This window comes from Hippocampus bargibanti, linkage group LG03 (assembly GCF_051943395.1).
Source record: "Hippocampus bargibanti isolate YZ-2025 linkage group LG03, ASM5194339v1, whole genome shotgun sequence".
In the NCBI taxonomy this organism is placed as follows: domain Eukaryota; kingdom Metazoa; phylum Chordata; class Actinopteri; order Syngnathiformes; family Syngnathidae; genus Hippocampus; species Hippocampus bargibanti.
This window is the reverse complement of record NC_142736.1, coordinates 23,989,436-24,009,680: the sequence shown is the minus strand read 5'-3', so window position 1 is coordinate 24,009,680 and position 20,245 is coordinate 23,989,436. Positions and strand designations below refer to the sequence as shown.

General features: G+C 43.0%; 1 protein-coding gene across 1 annotated transcript in view; it reads left to right on the top strand.

Annotated features, from left to right (window-relative positions):
• The window catches only part of csmd1a (CUB and Sushi multiple domains 1a), a 379,749-nt gene that overhangs the window by 211,303 nt on the left and 148,201 nt on the right, over nucleotides 1–20,245 (top strand). Inside the window, exons 8-9 of the mRNA XM_088992707.1 lie at nucleotides 17,151–17,232; nucleotides 18,320–18,444. Of these exons, the coding sequence (XP_088848833.1) occupies nucleotides 17,151–17,232; nucleotides 18,320–18,444 (207 nt within the window). The remainder of the gene's footprint in view (nucleotides 1–17,150; nucleotides 17,233–18,319; nucleotides 18,445–20,245) is intronic.

Below are 20,245 nucleotides of genomic sequence, written 5' to 3'. Positions count from 1 at the left end.
TTATTTTTTCACCTTTCAGGCTAACTGGTACAAGTCTGCCTTCACCAGTGATATCAAGCAAAAACTGGCTGCGGATTCACTTCACTTCAGACAGCAACCACCGAAGGAAAGGATTTAGTGCTCAGTACCAAGGTGTGTTCAACACTGACACTTCCACTCCAAATATTGCTGGCTCCCCTCTTATATATGTTGTATGCATAATGAGACAACAGGGAGTATAAAACGTCTGTGTGTTTTATTGTCGTTTAAGATATAATAACTAATAATTATTTACTGTTTCACACAAACACCTTAGGTGATCCACGTGATGTTATGATATGGTAGACACATCTGTTATGGTGATTTCAAGCATGAACAATCACAGGGCAATCAAAAACATTTATTTTACATTTATTAAAACACCAATATTTCCATTCATTTTACAAATTGCTTTATAATAATAATAATACATTACATTTTAAGCGCCTTTCAAAGCTCTCAAGGACTAGGGTCTGGTAGGTGCTGGAGCTTGTGCCAGCTTTCTTTGAGGGGTAGGCAGGAGACACCCTGAACTGGTTGCCAGCCAATCTCAGGGCACACAGACACAAACAACCATTCTTACTTGTGAACAATTTAGAGTGTTCAATCAGCCTGCCATGCATATTTTGGAATGTGGACAGAAAACATGAGGACCTGGAGAAAACCCACATGGGCCAGGGAAGAACATGGAAACTACACACAGGGAGGCCAGAGCTGGAATTGTACCTCTGGCCTGAGAAGTTGACGTGCTAACAACGCGACTCGCGATCTATGGACAGCGGATGGGGATGCATGTTTTGCATGTTTATCATGCACACAACATCAGGCAACACATTGAGTGAGGTCATGGTGAGGCGAAAAGTAAATGAAGGATTCTCCTTTTAGTCACACATCAAAACATAAAATGTGTGTCAGTATAGGTTTGGGTTACTATGCATGCATTTAGTTTAGATTATTTTAGTTTTCGCACTGACAGGAGCCAAAATGACAGTATATCAGGAAAAAAAAAAAAAACATTTCCTCGAATAAAATGAGCCCCATTTCCTTTCATTCCTCCAGTGAAGAAAGCTATAGAGTTGAAGTCCAGAGGAGTGAAGATGATGCCCAATAAAGACTCCAGTCACAAAAATGCAGTCTGTAAGTAACCACACACAGACAGACAGACACACGCACACACACACACAAACACAGTCATGTGGTACACCAATCCAGTATTTCATAAGAAAAGTAAAAACAGATCGCTTCAAACAGAGTACTGTTATATGACAATAGTATTGTGCGAACAGCGTCAATCCTCGCACATGGGCTTGTCTTTTACTCTGATAAGGTGTATTTCAACTGTTTAAAATGCATCTATTCCACCAGGCAAGAAAACAGCTATTGCAGATTGATTACAATGTCCACAGGTTTGAAACGACCCCCCTGCCTCCTTCCCACAAGTATAGAATCTATTAATACCGTTGTTTTGACACACCATTTGATAGCAAATAGTGGCTTATTTACACACCCAGCAGTCACAAAATAATGGAGCAGTTTCCCTTTAAGCCAGTGAAAGGAAGTCCAATACCGCCTCTCCCTAAGTTGCATTTACGGTCTCTATTACCTCCTTGGGGAAATATCAGACCTCAGCTGGCTCCACAATGTCCACCAGCTTGCCCATAAATAAGTCTCTTTTGCCATTTGGTGCTTTACAGGTGGTGCAAAGTGAAGGTTTTTAAGGCTTTTTTTTCTGTGGAAACGACCTGGATGCTGTTTGTGATAATGACCCAACACGGGAGCAGTGACAGACTAGCATAGCAGCTCAGTCAGAGGAAAATAATCTAAATAAGAGAAATACATGTTCTACATCCTTTTAACAAGATTTAAAACCACTGGTGGTGATGTAATTGCAGGAGATATCATATTCAGAATAGTCTTTGTGGGCCAAGTATGAAGAACACACAAGGAATTTGTCTCCGGTAGAACACGCTGCAGACATGCAAAATCTGTATCAAAACATTTGTTTTGACAAATATTTCCTTAAGAATGCCAAATGTACTGTTCTTGTATAGTACGTAAGTTCAACTTTTTTATGTCTTATAGAATTGGCTTGCTGCTAAGGGACACGGTGAAACATTATTCAGGTCGTCGAATCCCCCCCCCTTTTTTTTCCTGGAGAAGGCTGCACTCCGACCACAAGTATTCCTTAGCTTTCACCTTCATCATAAAACTCCCGTCAATAAATCGGCCTATTTACATGCTCAGTCAGGCATGTGCTGCTGCAATTATTATCAATTGTTTGATGCCCGACGAAGAGTTCAGATTACACACACACAGTCTTGTTTCATGACTCTCTACATGTTTCCTCTTTGGCTATCGACTACATTTATTATGGTGCGATATATATATATATCAGAGACTTGAAGTAAAGTGGCTCTGGATGTCTCTTAAATATACATGACACTTAAGTTTAAAACCAACTGAGCTCAACACAACTGTGAAAAGTCATTTAAACTTTTGACCTGTGAAAACGCACTTCTCCATCGTGTGATGAAAATTACAACAATCTCAACTGTGTCCTGCATGTGTTTTAAATCACATCTCAAAGTAATCATTGCACAAAATTACAAATGCACAGCAGAAAACATGCTTGCTATCTGTAATAATGTGGCTTCACAGAATGAGCGCCGTAACAGTTCAACATAATGTCTAGGGATACTTTTAGCTTTGAGAACGATCATTTCTCACTGCAGGACCACTGGTCATTAAAACAAATAGCATTACTGCTTTAATTGAGACTAAAACTGGATAAATCATGCCTCACGCACTGGGTCAAGGGGTCTTAGATGTGACTCAATAATAATAATAATAATAATAATAATAATAATACATTTCATTAGTAAGCGCCTTTCAAAACTCTCAAGGTCACTTTACAGTCACAGGATAAGTTTTTCTGTAGGTGAGCAGCGGCAGCCACACGCGCCAGCGTTCACTCAACCCGGAATGCAAAATGCACAACCTCCTGGAGTGATATTTTAGCAGAACAGCAAAGGTTGTAGCAATTTATAATTACTAAAAAAATGTTACTTTAATACATGATTTCAAGGTTCATTATTGATGGCATTACCTATGAGACTGATGAAAGTGATATACAGAGATCAGTGACGTGCGGTGAGGTTCATGGCTGGTGAGGCACTGACGTCATCACAGTCAGATTTACAAACATATGAACTCTACGGAGTAGTTTATTCACCATTTGATTGGCAACAGTTAACATGTTGTGTTTAAAATGTCATGTCAGCATTCTTTATATAATCTGTAGCATAGAAAAAAATGAATAAAAAAATGTGATTATCGTGTTACCTTTACTTATAAATGAAGTCCATGCGCCACACCTTCTGAAGAAAGGCATCAATAACTTCTTTGTAGAAGCCTTCCTTATCTTTCTTCAGTTTTAAAAGTCTCTGTATTTCTTTCAATTTAGATATGTAATCCTCCATTCTGAAAATAAGGCCAAGCAACACAAAAAATGACTGGATGGTTGCACGTAACTTGCTAACTGTTTACTGTAGCTTGCTCTCACTAATTCTATTATTCTGCAGCCGAGGAGGCGCAATAAGAATATGTAATCACCAGCGCCCCCTGTCATGAAGCAGGAGAACTGTGTGCCCCACCTAGGCACACAGTTTTGATCCAAATAAAATAAAATAAAATAAAATAAACACTGTAGTATAGTGTTTATAATGTAGAGTGACTCTACATTATATACACCAGCTAACGGTAAATGTGAAAATTCAGCGATTTTGACAAAAAAATCCAAAAATGGTGAAGTTAAATGGATAAGAACTTTAAAGTACAAATCACTAAATAAATATCACAGTTTAATTTATTTTTTCATTTGATATTTCCATGATGACAGGTGAGGCATGGCCTCACCTGCCTCCCCTGACAGCACATCACTGACAGAGATGATACACTTTCAAGACAGATTTATGAGTTGTCACTCTGCAGAATGTGTGTGGGGTAAATATGGCCAATTATCCACCCCTTTTCCAAAACGCTTTAGACCATTCAATGCTTCCAATTTTGCAGGAGCAGAAAATCTTCTGTTGTACATCAAGGCATGCCTAAAATAGCATTATTGTTGTATTATTGAGATCTGAAACCTCATGCCCACCGAATAGTGTAAGGAATCCGTGACCTCTCACCTCACAGATGAACTTTTCGATGAAGGGAAATCAATATAACTAATAAAACAATTTGTCATGTATACTCCAGACGTATGTAAAAAATCTTCTCAGAAGAGTGGAAGCTATTATGACAGCAAATGAGAGCCCACCTAGACCATATTTTTCTTGAGTTTTCATTTCCCATAGGAGTAATAACCAGGTATTTTCTTCCATCTAGTTTATTTTATTGCAAATTGCTTCCAGTGTGCATCTGTGCTTTTATGTGGGAGCTAAGTGTCTTGTGTGTTCCATGAATAAATGTCAGATAACTGACATTAGTCTGAAGCATGACTGATCCGTGTATATGATACAATCCAAAGAGAAAAGTGGTGGAAAATGGGCTGAAAAGAATCCAGAGAATCCACAATGTGTGCATTTAAGGTATGATTTTTCACATGTGGTCGCAACTTGAAGTGCAGCTCAAGAGCTCTTAACGGGAAACATTTCAAACAATTTCACACACGAGCCTCACTCTCAACTGTAAGGAGGTATCTCATTGTCATTGAGGATTTGTTAGGATTGTGCCAAAACCACTCTGCTGATACATATGAAATGTTGTGAAGAGTTTGGAATGGGGCAGTGATGATTTTTGACAAAAGTGCTAATCCAGAATCTGTCACATTGCAACATTTTCTTTAACCCATCCTTATTGGTAAATTGGAGAGTTTGTCTTGGCAGAGGTCAACAGTCCAACTTTTTTTCATCCCCAAACACTGGAGCCTGAAGATAAACCAGTTTTCGGAATTGCAATGCACACAATAAACGAACAAAAGGTATCGTCCTATAGAAGAACCGTTTTGCACAACAGTGAACAATTTCATCAAACACTCTCTAAATGAAAAATTCTACTGAGCTCAAAACATAAGACAACAAATGATACGATTCAAAGAATCAACCTGCAACATACATTTTCTGGTTTTAAAATAGCCAGAGCCCCGTTGGGCTGACAATGTCCTAAGAAGTATTCCAGACTATATTAAAGAAGCTACAAGTGTCATGAATACACATTACAACAATTACTACAACTCAGCAGACTAATTATTCTGCGCTGATAATAAATACTCAATTCTACTCAATACACAACAGCTGTTGCGTCCGCAGAGCACCCATTCGTGTCAATGTTCTAACGCTCTTCTTGACTGACCCTCACGATCCATCTCCGGAGTGCCCTCCCCTATTAGATGATCAGGGTAGGCAGGTTAAATCTGTGTGTGTGTGTGTGTGTGTGTGTGTGTGTGTGTGTGTGTGTGTGTGTCGTGTGCGTGTGTGCGTGTGTGTGTGTGTGTGTGTGTGCGTGTGTGCGTGTGCGCGTCTGTGTGTGTGTGCGTGTGCGTGTGCGTGTGCGTGTGTGTGTGTGTGTGCGTGTGTGTGTGTGTGTGTGTGTGTGTGTGTGTGTGTAATTTGTAGGATTTGAAATCGGGAATAATCTGACGACAATGAAATTAGTTTGAGCTTTTTAGAACAGTTCCTCAAAATGTCAAAGTCAAAGTCAGCTTTATTGTCAAATATGCTAATATGTATGACATACAGCACAGATGAAATTACTGTCCTCTCGGACCCAGCATGCAAGGCACTTATTACTAATTACTTTAACAAACATAATAAACATGAAAACGCCAATTTGCTGGGAGAGGGGAGCCGCTGCGTGTTCACGCGCCGCCATCTTGGGGAAAAACAAAAATAACAAATATGACAACACAAAGACACAGAGTCATTCATTCATGAATGAAATGAGTTTGAGCTTTTTAGAACAGTTCCTCAAAATGTCAAAGTCAAAGTCAGCTTTATTGTCAAATATGCTAATATGTATGACATACAGCACAGATGAAATTACTGTCCTCTCGGACCCAGCATGCAATGCACTTATTACTAATTACTTTAACAAACATAATAAACATGAAAACGCCAATTTGCTAGGAGAGGGGAGCCGCTGTGTGTTCACGTGCCGCCATCTTGGGGAAAAACAAAAAAAACAAAAATAACAAATATGACAACACAAAGACACAGAGTCATTCATTCTTCAGGACTTGCTGTACCCTCTTTGTGATGACATGAAGCAGTTCTAGTTGAAAGAGGAGAGGATCAAAGCATCCATGTCAGCAGTGGATCAGGGACGTCATGGTGGAATTTGTACATCTACTACAACCTAAATGTTGAAAGCAAACACAAAGCTGTAGCATCCATTGACGAAAAGACATTGTCTCACATCTCCTGTCCCACATAAATCCGCTTCAATTCCAAGCCGCGACAGTTCCACATACGCATCGGCGCTCTGCGCTGACGCTGCTTTCTTCTTATCGCGGGATCCTCAAGCCATGCATCCATCCAACCGCAGACTGTCCAACAGCACTGACCTTTCCGCTGAACAAAGCGGGGCTGTGAAGATGCTGCCCATTTCAGGCGCAAAAAAGCACAATGGCCCCAGAGCTGACCAGCGATGGCAGTCAAATGGCTCCGATATTCCTCCCATTCAAAAACAGTACTAGCATATTCATGCTGCCGAAAGGCGCAACCGCTCAGCACAGTCTCCTTGATGATTGTGGTGGCCAAAAATGCTGAAAAACAATCTGTATCCGTTCCACGTGACGCACAACAACATAAAGTGACAAAAGAAAACACAATAACAAGACAAAAAAAAAAAAAGCAAGGCTCGTGAGAGCACTTGCTGATGGCTGCCTACTCAGGCGCCATCTTGGGGGAAAAAAAAATATATATATATATATATATATATATTTGTACTTTATCACTTTTATTTTTGGGGAGGTTCAGGCTATTTATGTTCCTTGTACATTGTGTTAGTCCATTTTTGACCGTAACATTATTTGATAGTGTGTCTATCATGAGTGCACAACTTCCTGGAGTGATATTTTAGCAGAACAGCAAAGGTTGTAGCAATTTATAATTACTATACCAATGCATAAAACAATGTGAGTTTTAGCCATCAGTAGAATGGAGTGCATTTGACTCACCATATGACGGACTGACCCGAACAGCCTTTCACCTACAATAAAGCATGGTGTATAAGAGCATGACAGTAAATTCAAAACAGTTTTGGGAAAAAATGTTACTTTAATACATGATTTCAAGGTTCATTATTGATGGCATTACCTATGAGACTGATGAAAGTGATATACAGAGATCAGTGACGTGCGGTGAGGTTCATGGCTGGTGAGGCACTGACGTCATCACAGTCAGATTTACAAACATATGAACTCTACGGAGTAGTTTATTCACCATTTGATTGGCAACAGCTAACATGTTGTGTTTAAAATGTCATGTCAGCATTCTTTATATAATCTGTAGCATAGAAAAAAATGAATAAAAAAATGTGATTATCGTGTTACCTTTACTTATAAATGAAGTCCATGCGCCACACCTTCTGAAGAAAGGCATCAATAACTTCTTTGTAGAAGCCTTCCTTATCTTTCTTCAGTTTTAAAAGTCTCTGTATTTCTTTCAATTTAGATATGTAATCCTCCATTCTGAAAATAAGGCCAAGCAACACAAAAAATGACTGGATGGTTGCACGTAACTTGCTAACTGTTTACTGTAGCTTGCTCTCACTAATTATATTATTCTGCAGCCGAGGAGGCGCAATAAGAATATGTAATCACCAGCGTCTCCTGTCATGAAGCAGGAGAACTGTGTGCCTCACCTAGGCACACAGTTTTGATCCAAATAAAATAAAATAAAATAAACACTGTAGTATAGTCTTTATAATGTACAGTGACTCTACATTATATACACCAGCTAACGGTAAATGTGAAAATTCAGCGATTTTGACAAAAAAATCAAAAAATGGTGAAGTTAAATGGATAAGAACTTTAAAGTACAAATCACTAAATAAATATCACAGTTTAATTTATTTTTTCATTTGATATTTCCATGATGACAGGTGAGGCATGGCCTCACCTGCCTCCCCTGACAGCACATCACTGACAGAGATGATACACTTTCAAGACAGATTTATGAGTTGTCACTCTGCAGAATGTGTGTGGGGTAAATATGGCCAATTATCCACCCCTTTTCCAAAACGCTTTAGACCATTCAATGCTTCCAATTTTGCAGGAGCAGAAAATCTTCTGTTGTACATCAAGGCATGCCTAAAATAGCATTATTGTTGTATTATTGAGATCTGAAACCTCACGCCCACCGAATAGTGTAAGGAATCCGTGACCTCTCACCTCACAGATGAACTTTTCGATGAAGGGAAATCAATATAACTAATAAAACAATTTGTCATGTATACTCCAGACGTATGTAAAAAATCTTCTCAGAAGAATGGAAGCTATTATGACAGCAAATGAGAGCCCACCTAGACCATATTTTTCTTGAGTTTTCATTTCCCATAGGAGTAATAACCAGGTATTTTCTTCCATCTAGTTTATTTTATTGCAAATTGCTTCCAGTGTGCATCTGTGCTTTTATGTGGGAGCTAAGTGTCTTGTGTGTTCCATGAATAAATGTCAGATAACTGACATTAGTCTGAAGCATGACTGATCCGTGTATATGATACAATCCAAAGAGAAAAGAGGTGGAAAATGGGCTGAAAAGAATCCAGAGAATCCACAATGTGTGCATTTAAGGTATGATTTTTCACATGTGGTCGCAACTTGAAGTGCAGCTCAAGAGCTCTTAACGGGAAACATTTCAAAAAAAAATTCACACACGAGCCTCACTCTCAACTGTAAGGAGGTATCTCATTGTCATTGAGCATTTGTTAGGATTGTGCCAAAACCACTCTGCTGATACATATGAAATGTTGCGAAGAGTTTGGAATGGGGCAGTGATGATTTTTGACAAAAGTGCTAATCCAGAATCTGTCACATTGCAACATTTTCTTTAACCCATCCTTATTGGTAAATTGGAGAGTTTGTCTTGGCAGAGGTCAACAGTCCAACTTTTTTTCATCCCCAAACACTGGAGCCTGAAGATAAACCAGTTTTCGGAATTGCAATGCACACAATAAACGAACAAAAGGTATTGTCCTATAGAAGAACCGTTTTGCACAACAGTGAACAATTTCATCAAACACTCTCTAAATGAAAAATTCTACTGAGCTCAAATCATAAGACAACAAATGATACGATTCAAAGAATCAACCTGCAACATACATTTTTTGGTTTTAAAATAGCCAGAGCCCCGTTGGGCTGACAATGTCCTAAGAAGTATTCCAGACTACATTGAAGAAGCTACAAGTGTCATGAATACACATTACAACAATTACTACAACTCAGCAGACTAATTATTCTGCGCTGATAATAAATATTCAATTCTACTCAATACACAACAGCTGTTGCGTCCGCAGAGCACCCATTCGTGTCAATGTTCTAACGCTCTTCTTGACTGACCCTCACGAGCCATCTCCGGAGTGCCCTCCCCTATTAGATGATCAGGGTAGCCAGGTTAAATCTGTGTGTGTGTGTGTGTGTGTGTGTGTGTGTGTGTGTGTGTGTGTGTGTGTGTGTGTGTGTGTGTGTGTGTGTGTGTGTGTGTGTGTGTGCGTGTGTGTGCGTGTGCGTGTATGTGTGTGTGTGCGTGTGCGTGTTTGTGTGTGTGTGTGTGTGTGTGTGTGTGTGTGTGTGTGTGTGTGTGTGTGTGTGTGTGTGTGTGTAATTTGTAGGATTTGAAATCGGGAATAATCTGACGACAATGAAATTAGTTTGAGCTTTTTAGAACAGTTCCTCAAAATGTCAAAGTCAAAGTCAGCTTTATTGTCAAATATGCTAATATGTATGACATACAGCACAGATGAAATTACTGTCCTCTCGGACCCAGCATGCAAGGCACTTATTACTAATTACTTTAACAAACATAATAAACATGAAAACGCCAATTTGCTGGGAGAGGGGAGCCGCTGCGTGTTCACGCGCCGCCATCTTGGGGAAAAACAAAAATAACAAATATGACAACACAAAGACACAGAGTCATTCATTCATGAATGAAATGAGTTTGAGCTTTTTAGAACAGTTCCTCAAAATGTCAAAGTCAAAGTCAGCTTTATTGTCAAATATGCTAATATGTATGACATACAGCACAGATGAAATTACTGTCCTCTCGGACCCAGCATGCAATGCACTTATTACTAATTACTTTAACAAACATAATAAACATGAAAACGCCAATTTGCTAGGAGAGGGGAGCCGCTGTGTGTTCATGTGCCGCCATCTTGGGGAAAAACAAAAAAAACAAAAATAACAAATATGACAACACAAAGACACAGAGTCATTCATTCTTCAGGACTTGCTGTACCCTCTTTGTGATGACATGAAGCAATTCTAGTTGAAAGAGGAGAGGATCAAAGCATCCATGTCAGCAGTGGATCAGGGACGTCATGGTGGAATTTGTACATCTACTACAAGCTAAATGTTGAAAGCAAACACAAAGCTGTAGCATCCATTGACGAAAAGACATTGTCTCACATCTCCTGTCCCACATAAATCCGCTTCAATTCCAAGCCGCGACAGTTCCACATACGCATCGGCGCTCTGCGCTGACGCTGGTTTCTTCTTATCGCGGGATCCTCAAGCCATGCATCCATCCAACCGCAGACTGTCCAACAGCACTGACCTTTCCGCTGAACAAAGCGGGGCTGTGAAGATGCTGCCCATTTCAGGCGCAAAAAAGCACAATGGCCCCAGAGCTGACCAGCGATGGCAGTCAAATGGCTCCGATATTCCTCCCATTCAAAAACAGTACTAGCATATTCATGCTGCCGAAAGGCGCAACCGCTCAGCACAGTCTCCTTGATGATTGTGGTGGCCAAAAATGCTGAAAACCAATCTGTATCCGTTCCACGTGACGCACAACAACATAAAGTGACAAAAGAAAACACAATAACAAGACAAAAAAAAAAAAAAAGCAAGGCTTGTGAGAGCACTTGCTGATGGCTGCCTACTCAGGCGCCATCTTGGGGGAAAAAAATATATATATATATATTTGTACTTTATCACTTTTATTTTTGGGGAGGTTCAGGCTATTTATGTTCCTTGTACATTGTGTTAGTCCATTTTTGACCGTAACATTATTTGATAGTGTGTCTATCATGAGTGTTTGTCATGTGTTCCTTCACTAGCCATTAATACTCCTTCAAACACTACTGCTACTGATACTAATGCGATAAAAATAATAATGTATCTGATTAATTTTGGGCTTTTCTGGAGCGTGAAAGATGCTCTTCTTCAGTTTTTGTCAATATTCACTGAGCCACTGGACTCACTTCCTCATTTTCACTAGACAGTTACAGTACAAAGTGAATTTGTCCAAAGTTAAATGGAGGGTTGAGCACACTTTGTTGATTTAAACATTTGGTTGTGAGGTTGATATGCACATAAAAGAACACCAAAGAGAAACTTCTGCTAAAGACACTTTGAAGATATGGAAACGCCATTTCTCATCATAATCTTGCATTTCGATGGCAAATGGTCTTTTGGATTGGATATTGGATATGCCTTTATTAGTCTCACAGTGGAGAAATTTACATTTCACAGCAGCAAAGTGATGAAAGGAATGAAAGTAGAAAAACAAAAATACATGAGCTCTCGCGGCGCCGTCTTGAAGTCAAAAGAACAAAAAAAAAAAAAAAAAAAAAAAAAAAGTGCAAATGCAAAGTGCTTTTAAGTGCAAATGCAGGATTAAGTCCGTTCGAGAATTATTGACACTGGCCCATCTTTTTCTCTATTACAATCTCATGTTGTTTGAATGAGCTGTGTATTTGTCAAATTAACCTTTGTAAGAGATGCCAAAGAATGTCATTTGAACATGAGCGAGGATGAAAGGGATAAGAGGAACGTGGCTGAGAGTGTGTGTTTTCGGCATGCGTGTGTTTGCTTGTGTGATGTATGTTTTTGGAAAGAACATCAAACCTGCGGTGGAAGCTGCAAGACAGCTTGTTCTGTTTGCATCATATCCCACACAAACGCGTACAATTGTCGATTCACTCAAAGCCCACAGCACGCAAATCCAGAAAAATCATCCATTCATTTTTTTACACCTGAAACTTCTGTATAGTGTACCTGTGTTCATTTTAGCAAAAACATGGTTGAAAGACAACTCCCCCATTTTCATCATCACGTTTGTTTTATTTTTTTGCTATTACTGTCCAGGTACTGCTACTGCCATATTATTATGGCCATTCTTGTTCTTGCCCATTGTCGTCATGGTCATTTTTGGACCACATACAAAGGGCAAGAAGCAAAATGTGCTCCTTTGCCAAGTCACTTAAAGGTGCCTGCGAAGTTACGACAATGACTGACACCTCGTCGTTCATACTTTGTGCCTCTGATTGGTTGTCATTCCACGGGCACCGTGGTTTATTACAAATCACAATAGAGAGACATAGTGACAAGCAAACACACACACACACACGCACACGCACACACAGACACACACACACACACACACACACACACACACACACACACACACACACATACATAATTGTTTTATGTCATTTACTCCATGTAAAGTTTCAGGTCACACTCAAATGTTTAAAAACATTCGATAAGAAGACTGTCAAAACATCACTTATGTTGGTTATCCCATCATTTATCATTGCCCACACATAACAGTTTGTCCAGTAATTGTCAACCACCTCATCACATATTGAATGACTTAATCAAAGTCAAGTCAAAGTCAGTTTTATTGTCAAATATGCTAATATGCATGACATACAGCACAGATGAAATTAATGTCCTCTCGGACCCAGCGTGCAAGACATTCAAGGCACTTATAACGTGGCTAAAAAGACATACAATTGACAACAGACAATACATGTAATTTCTGTATGTAAAGTGAGGTAGTGTCGTCTGGAAAGTGAGGCAGTGACGTATGTAAAGTGAGGTAGTGACATATGTAAAGTGAGGAAGTGACGTATATAAAGTGACGTAATGTAGTAATGCAAAAACAAACAACAAGAAAGGGTTGAAGTGATGTCTTGCAGAAAAAAAATGAGAAAGAACAAAAAATAGAGTTCAAGGTGATCGTACAGCATGTAGCGTGTACTCAGAGTTCGGTGAGTGCGGCAGTGGGAAGGGGCAGGCTGGGCAGGGTTGGGAGGGAGTTGAGTCTCCGGATTGCCTGGTGGCAGAAACTGTCCTTGAGCCTGCTGGTCTTGGCTCGGAGACTCCGCAGTCTCCTACCCGATGGCAGCAGGCTGAAGAGGCTGTGGGAGGGGTGTGTGGGATCGCCAGCGATCCGGATGGCTCTGCGGGTGAGGCGGGTGTTGTAGATGTCCTGAAGGGGGGGGGGAGAGACACCGATGATCTTCTCAGCTGTCCTCACGATGCGCTGCAGAGTCTTACGGCAGGACACGGTGCAGGCGCCGTACCACACGGTGATACAGCTGGTCAGGATGCTCTCTATGGTACCGCGGTAGAAGGAGGTCGTGATGGGGGTCGGGGCTCCAACTCTTTTGAGCTTGCGGAGGAAGTACAGGCGCTGGTGGGATCTCTTGGCCATTGATGCCATGTTGTGGCTCCAGGACAGGTCTTCGGATATGTGCACTCCCAGGAACTTGGTGCTACTCACTCTCTCCACTGCATCACCGTCGATGGTTAGTGGAGCATGCTGGGGGCGCACTCTCCTGAAGTCCACAACAATCTCCTTCGTCTTCTCCACATTCAGACGAAGATTGTTGTCCTTGCACCACGTGGCCAGGTGGCTGACCTCGTCCCTGTAGGCTGTCTCCTCGTCGTTGTTGATGAGGCCCACCACAGTCGTGTCATCCGCAAACTTTATGAAGAGGTTGGAGCTGGGTGATGCTGGTGAGCAGTCGTGCGTGAGCAGAGTGAAGAGGAGGGGGCTCAGCACACACCCCTGGGGGGCCCCTGTGTTCAGCGTGATGGTGCTGGAAGTGTTGTCGCCAACTCTGACTGCCTGTGGTCTCCCCGTCAGGAAGTCCAGCAACCAGTTGCACAGGGAGGTGCTTATCCCCAGTTTGCTCAGTTTATCTGTGAGTTGTTGGGGGATGATTGTGTTGAATGCTGAGCTGAAGTCGATGAACAGCATTCTGACGTAGGAGTCTCTGGTCTCCAGGTGGGTGAGCGCTGTGTCGAGAGCAGTGGAGATGGCATCATCGGTCGAGCGGTTAGGCCGATATGCAAATTGGAAGGGGTCATGGTTGGGGGGGATGGCAGCCTTGATGTGGTTCATAACTAGCCGCTTGAAGCACTTCATGAGGATGGGAGTGAGTGCGACTGGGCGGTAGTCATTGTGGCAGGTGGGGGACGACTTCTCAGGGACCGGGATAATGGTGGTGGCTTTGAGGCACATGGGCACAACAGCCTGGCTCAGAGAGGTTTTGAAGATGTCCGTGAAGACATCTGTGAGCTCCACAGCGCAGTCTCTCAGAACACGGCCAGGAATGCCGTCGGGACCCGGGGCTTTTCGTGCGTTGGTCCCTCTAAGGGATCGCCTCACGTTGTCCTGGGACAGTGTCAGCACCTGTTCGCCGGGAGGTGGTGGGGTCTTCTGTGCTGGAGTGCTGTTGTCTGCCTCGAAGCAGGCGAAGAAGTCGTTCAGCTGGTTCAGCAGAGTGGTGGAGTTCTCGCAGGTCTGTGGAGTGGGCTTGTAGTCTGTGATGGTCTGTATCCCACGCCACAGGTTCCTGGTGTCTCTGCTGTCTTTGAAGTGGTTGGCGATCCTCCTGGAGTGCTGTCTCTTGGCCATCCTGATGCCACGTGACAGGTTGGCCCTGGCTGTCCTCAGGCCCAGCTCATCGCCAGCTTTGTAGGCAGCGTTCCGAGCCCTGAGGAGCCTGTGGACTTCACCCGTCAGCCATGGCTTCTGGTTGGCCAGGATGTTGACAGAGCTGGTGACAGTCACGTCATCCATGCACTTCCTCATGTAGGAGGTAACAGAGTCTGTGTACTCTTGGAGGTCGGTGTGGTTGTTGTAGGTGGCCGCTTGTCTGAACATGTTCCAGTCAGTGTTGGAGAAGCAGTCTTTGAGTGCCTCTGACGACCCATCAGGCCACACCCTTATCTCCTTCTTGACTGGTTTGACGACTTTGACAAGTGGCCTGTATGCCACTGATAGTGGAGTGGTCCGAAGCTCCTAGGTGGGGGAGGGGGTGGGCTTTGTAGGCTCCTTTGTGTGTGCTGAAAGCATTGTCCAGAATGTTGTTACCTCTCGTCGGAAAGTTAATGTGTCCATGGAGTTGTGGAAAAACACTTTTCGGGTTGGCATGGTTGAAATCGCCAACCAGGATAAGAAAAGCATCTGGGTGGGCTGTCTGTTGCTCGCTGATGTGCTGGTTGAGTTCATTCAATGCCGCGCTCCTGTTGTTAATTGAGCTCGGGGGGATGTAAACTGCTACTAGCAGTATGGCACTAAATTCCCTCGGCAGGTAGAATGGCCGACATTTTATGACCATAAGTTCTATCAGTGGTGAACAGTGTTTGCATACCACAACAGCTTTGCGGCACCAGGCATCACTGATGTAAACACAGAGTCCCCCGCCGCGAGTCTTCCCCCCCTCGACGAGCGCGCTGTCTGCCCGGAAGCTAGTTAGCTGGGCTAGCTGGATGGCACTGTCCGATATGCTGTCGGTCAGCCATGTTTCCACAAACACAAAGGCACAACACTCACCCACGGTCTTGGAAGTTGAGCGGAGAAGTCTGATGTAGTCCATTTTATTGTCCAGCGAGCGCACGTTAGCCAGCGTGATGGTAGGAATGCAAGGCCGGTGGGGGCTAGCCGCGAGCCTAATGCGAATACCTCCACGTTTTCCCCTCTTCTTTTTCCTCATACAGCGCTTGTGGCGCCTCCACTCTAGGTTGGGTGCAGGAGTGGGGGTCGGTGGAAGAGTGGGGCTCAATGGACGAGCCGACTCCCTGAGCAATCCATGCTTGCATAGCACTTCTGCTTCAGCTGGTTTTGGTTTTAAAAATGAACTGCCGATGTCGAGCAGAAACTCACGGGAGTAGGTACGCCTCGGGTGTAGCGAGGCCAACGGAGACGGACATTTACACGAGTAAGACAAACATAATAAACACGAAAAAAACCAATTTGCCAGGAGAGAGAGGAGCCGCTGCGTGTGCACGCGCCACCATCTTGGAAAAAGGTAATTGTTTATTTGATGATCAATCATTTATTTTTCACTTGGTTTCAAAGTCATATTGTCAAAGATAAACTAAAATATGTCACTCAGATCTTCACCTCCTCCGAGTAGCTCATTTGTCAATTTTGGAACAGGATAAAGGCTGGATTCATTTTAAGGGTACTGGCATTGTGCATGCTGACTCGCCGCCGCATGAATATTTTCGGGCCGTTACGGATGTGTTCGAAATAGCTGTGTTTTTACTTCAAAGATGTGTCAAATGTCTCTTGAAAAAAAAATAAAACATTTCTTCATGCTGTCACATTCAATAACGGTTACTTTAGCTTCTCCTTTTATCTACGGACCCAAAGTCTTCTTTTGCCCCCTTTCTGGTTGACAAGATGGTGTTTATTTTGAATCTCAAATAGGAGTGAATGTATTAAGATACTTTCCAACACAGCATGTTCACTGTGACTTCTGGCAGTTGGAGATATGCCTTTTGACTGTTAGGTCACAGTGACTTTTTTTCTCCAAGTTTCATACCTTTCCATGTTGATTTGTTCATTTTGGCGGCACAGGGAAGTGTTGGCTACTGCATGCGCATCATATTCGAGAGGCCTTTGCGATCATTAGGATTTTAGTTTTCACAGAGACAATTATACATCATTAAAATAATCTTTTTAAACATTTGGAAATTATTTGTTAAGAATATGTGTCACTGTTACACATGGTCAACTTTCATTAGTTCCAGCATAACATTATAAAATGTCATCATTTCACACAAACATGTTCCAAATTCCGTTCTTGGGCTTGCTGTAATAATGTAACGACAATGCATCGAAACACCTGGAACGAATGGTCGTATTTCTATTTTTGTTCCTCAGTAAGTCAAAGTGGCCTGGCTGGAGATGTGTGTCCTGATCCTGGAGTACCAGAAAATGGCAAGAGGATGGGATCCGCCTTCCAGTGAGTCCTCGTTTCATTTTATTCCAATCATCCTCAAGGTGCATTTTTTTTTTTTTGTTAAAAACGCATCATGCGATAAATGATCCTGAAATGTGTTTCACAGAAAGTTATTTTGTTTGCTAGGCCAACATCACTAGAGATACCGCACAATTATAAAAACTTAAGAACTTCCCAGCATTGAAATAAAAAACAATTGAAGGATAACCTGAGAGAGAGAAAATACTGTCAAAAATGAAATGTAATCAGTTTTAATTAACAAGCAATGCATTTATCACTGCTTTGTCTTCTGTTGAAGCAAATTTCACAGCCAGTACTTGCTTGTAATTTGTATACGCTGCATGCTCACAGAGAGAAGTGTTCACAGCAAGGGTGTATAACAACAGGGAGGAGCTCCTGAACAACCAGGAGCTCGTGTAGAATCTCGGCCAGGAGGTGAACGCTTGCCTTTCAGCAGGGAAGAGGCATTGAGCTTTACAGGCAAGACGTCATGTGGACTTGAGCTGACATGGCTGAACGTCCCGCTCACATGTTAGACAGCAGGATGTCGGAAACCTTAGTGAGTTGAGAAAATGGTGAGAGACAAGAGGTAAACGTTTCAGGCTCTTAAAATAACAACCAATGATACAAGAGAGAGAAAAATGAAAGCAGGCAAGAGCACACCCGTTTTAAATCAATAAAATAGCAAATGAATAAATACAAATTGAGAGAAAGAGAAATAGAGAGAGAGAGAGAGAGAGAGAGAGAGAGAGAGAGAGAGAGAGAGAGAGAGAGAGAGAGAGAGAGAGAGAGAGAGAGAGAGAGAGAGAGAGAGAGAGAGAGACACAGACAGAGACAGAGAAAGACAGAGAGAGTGAGTCTGTAGGTGAGTGGGTAGGTAGGTAGGTAGGTAGGTAGGTAGGTAGGTAGGTAGGTAGGTAGGTAGGTAGGTATGCTGTAGGTAGATCAGTTGGCCGGACGGTCGGTAGGTAGGTAGAGCGAAAGCAGCAAATAGAAAATCTAAAAAAAATGCACATCACATGCATCACTGCTTGCATGTACAACAAGATGACAGTGTTTGACACTGGTACTGTTTTGTCTCCCAAAATAGTGTGGGCTCAAGTGTCCAATTCAGTTGTGACGACAGCTACGTTCTTCAAGGATCCAAAAGTATCACTTGTCAGAAAGTGACGGACACACTGGCCGCTTGGAGTGACCATCAGCCCATCTGCAGAAGTAAAGTTTTGCAACTATCATCCCCATTACATTTTTATTGATGTCATCATTTACTGTACTAGATTTGTATGTCATCACAGTCACGAGAGTGAAAATATTTTGTAGCTTCAGTTTGGATGAAAAAAATCTGGATATATTCAACTGATTTATTTTTCAAAGTCAAAATCAAAGTCAGCTTTATTGTCAAATATGCTAATATGCATGACATACAGCACAGATTAAATTAATGTCCTCTCGGACCCAGCGTGCAAGACATGCAAGGCACTTATAACATGGCTAAAAGACATACAATTGACAACAGACAATACATGTAATTTCTGTATGTAAAGTGAGGTAGTGTCGTCTGGAAAGTGAGGCAGTGACGGATGTAAAGTGAGGTAGTGACATATGTAAAGTGAGGAAGTGACATATATAAAGTGACGTAATGTAGTAATGCAAAAACAAACAACAAGAAAGGGTTGAAGTGAGGTCTTGCAGAAAAAAATGAGAATGAACAAAAAATAGAGTTCAGGGTGATCGTACAGCATGCAGCGTGTACTCAGAGTTCAGTGAGTGTGGCAGTGGGAAGGGGCAGGCTGGGCAGGGCTGGGAGGGAGTTGAGTCTCCGGACTGCCTGGTGGCAGAAACTGTCCTTGAGCCTGCTCGTCTTGGCTCGGAGACTCCGCAGTCTCCTACCCGATGGCAGCAGGCTGAAGAGGCTGTGGGAGGGGTGTGTGGGATCGCCAGCGATCCGGATGGCTCTGCGGGTGTTGTAGATGTCCTGAAGGGGGGGTAGAGAGACACCGATGATCTTCTCAGCTGTCCTCACGATGCGCTGCAGAGTCTTACGGCAGGACACGTTGCAGGCGCCGTACCACACGGTGATACAGCTGGTCAGGATGCTCTCTATGGTACCGCGGTAGAAGGAGGTCGTGATGGGGGTCGGGGCTCCAACTCTTTTGAGCTTACGGAGGAAGTACAGGCGCTGGTGGGATCTCTTGGCCATTGATGCCGTGTTGTGGCTCCAGGACAGGTCTTCGGATATGTGCACTCCCAGGAACTTGGTGCTGCTCACTCTCTCCACTGCAGCACCGTCGATGGCTAGTGGAGCATGCTGGGGGCGCACTCTCCTGAAGTCCACAACAATCTCCTTCGTCTTCTCCACATTCAGACGAAGATTGTTGTCCTTGCACCACGTGGCCAGGCGGCTGACCTCATCCCTGTAGGCTGTCTCCTCGTCGTTGTTGATGAGGCCAACCACAGTCGTGTCATCCGCAAACTTTATGAAGAGGTTGGAGCTGGGTGATGATGGTGAGCAGTCGTGCGTGAGCAGCTCAAGAGGAGGGGGCTCAGCACACACCCCTGGGGGGGGGGGGGGGCCTGTGTTCAGCGTGATGGTGCTGGAAGTGTTGTCGCCAACTCTGACTGCCTGTGGTCTCCCCGTCAGGAAGTCCAGCAGCCAGTTGCACAGGGAGGTGCTGATCCCCAGTTTGCTCAGTTTATCAGTGAGTTGTTGGGGGATGATTGTGTTGAATGCTGAGCTGAAGTCGATGAACAGCATTCTGACGTAGGAGTCTCTGGTCTCCAGGTGGGTGAGCGCTGTGTGGAGAGCAGTGGAGATGGCATCATCGGTCGAGCGGTTGGGCGGATATGCAAATTGGAAGGGGTCATGGTTGGGGGGGAGGGCAGCCTTGATGTGGTTAATAACTAGCCGCTCGAAGCACTTCATGAGGATGGGAGTGAGTGCGACCGGGCGGTAGTCATTGTGGTAGGTGGGGGACAACTTCTTAGGGACCGGGATAATGGTGGTGGCTTTGAGGCA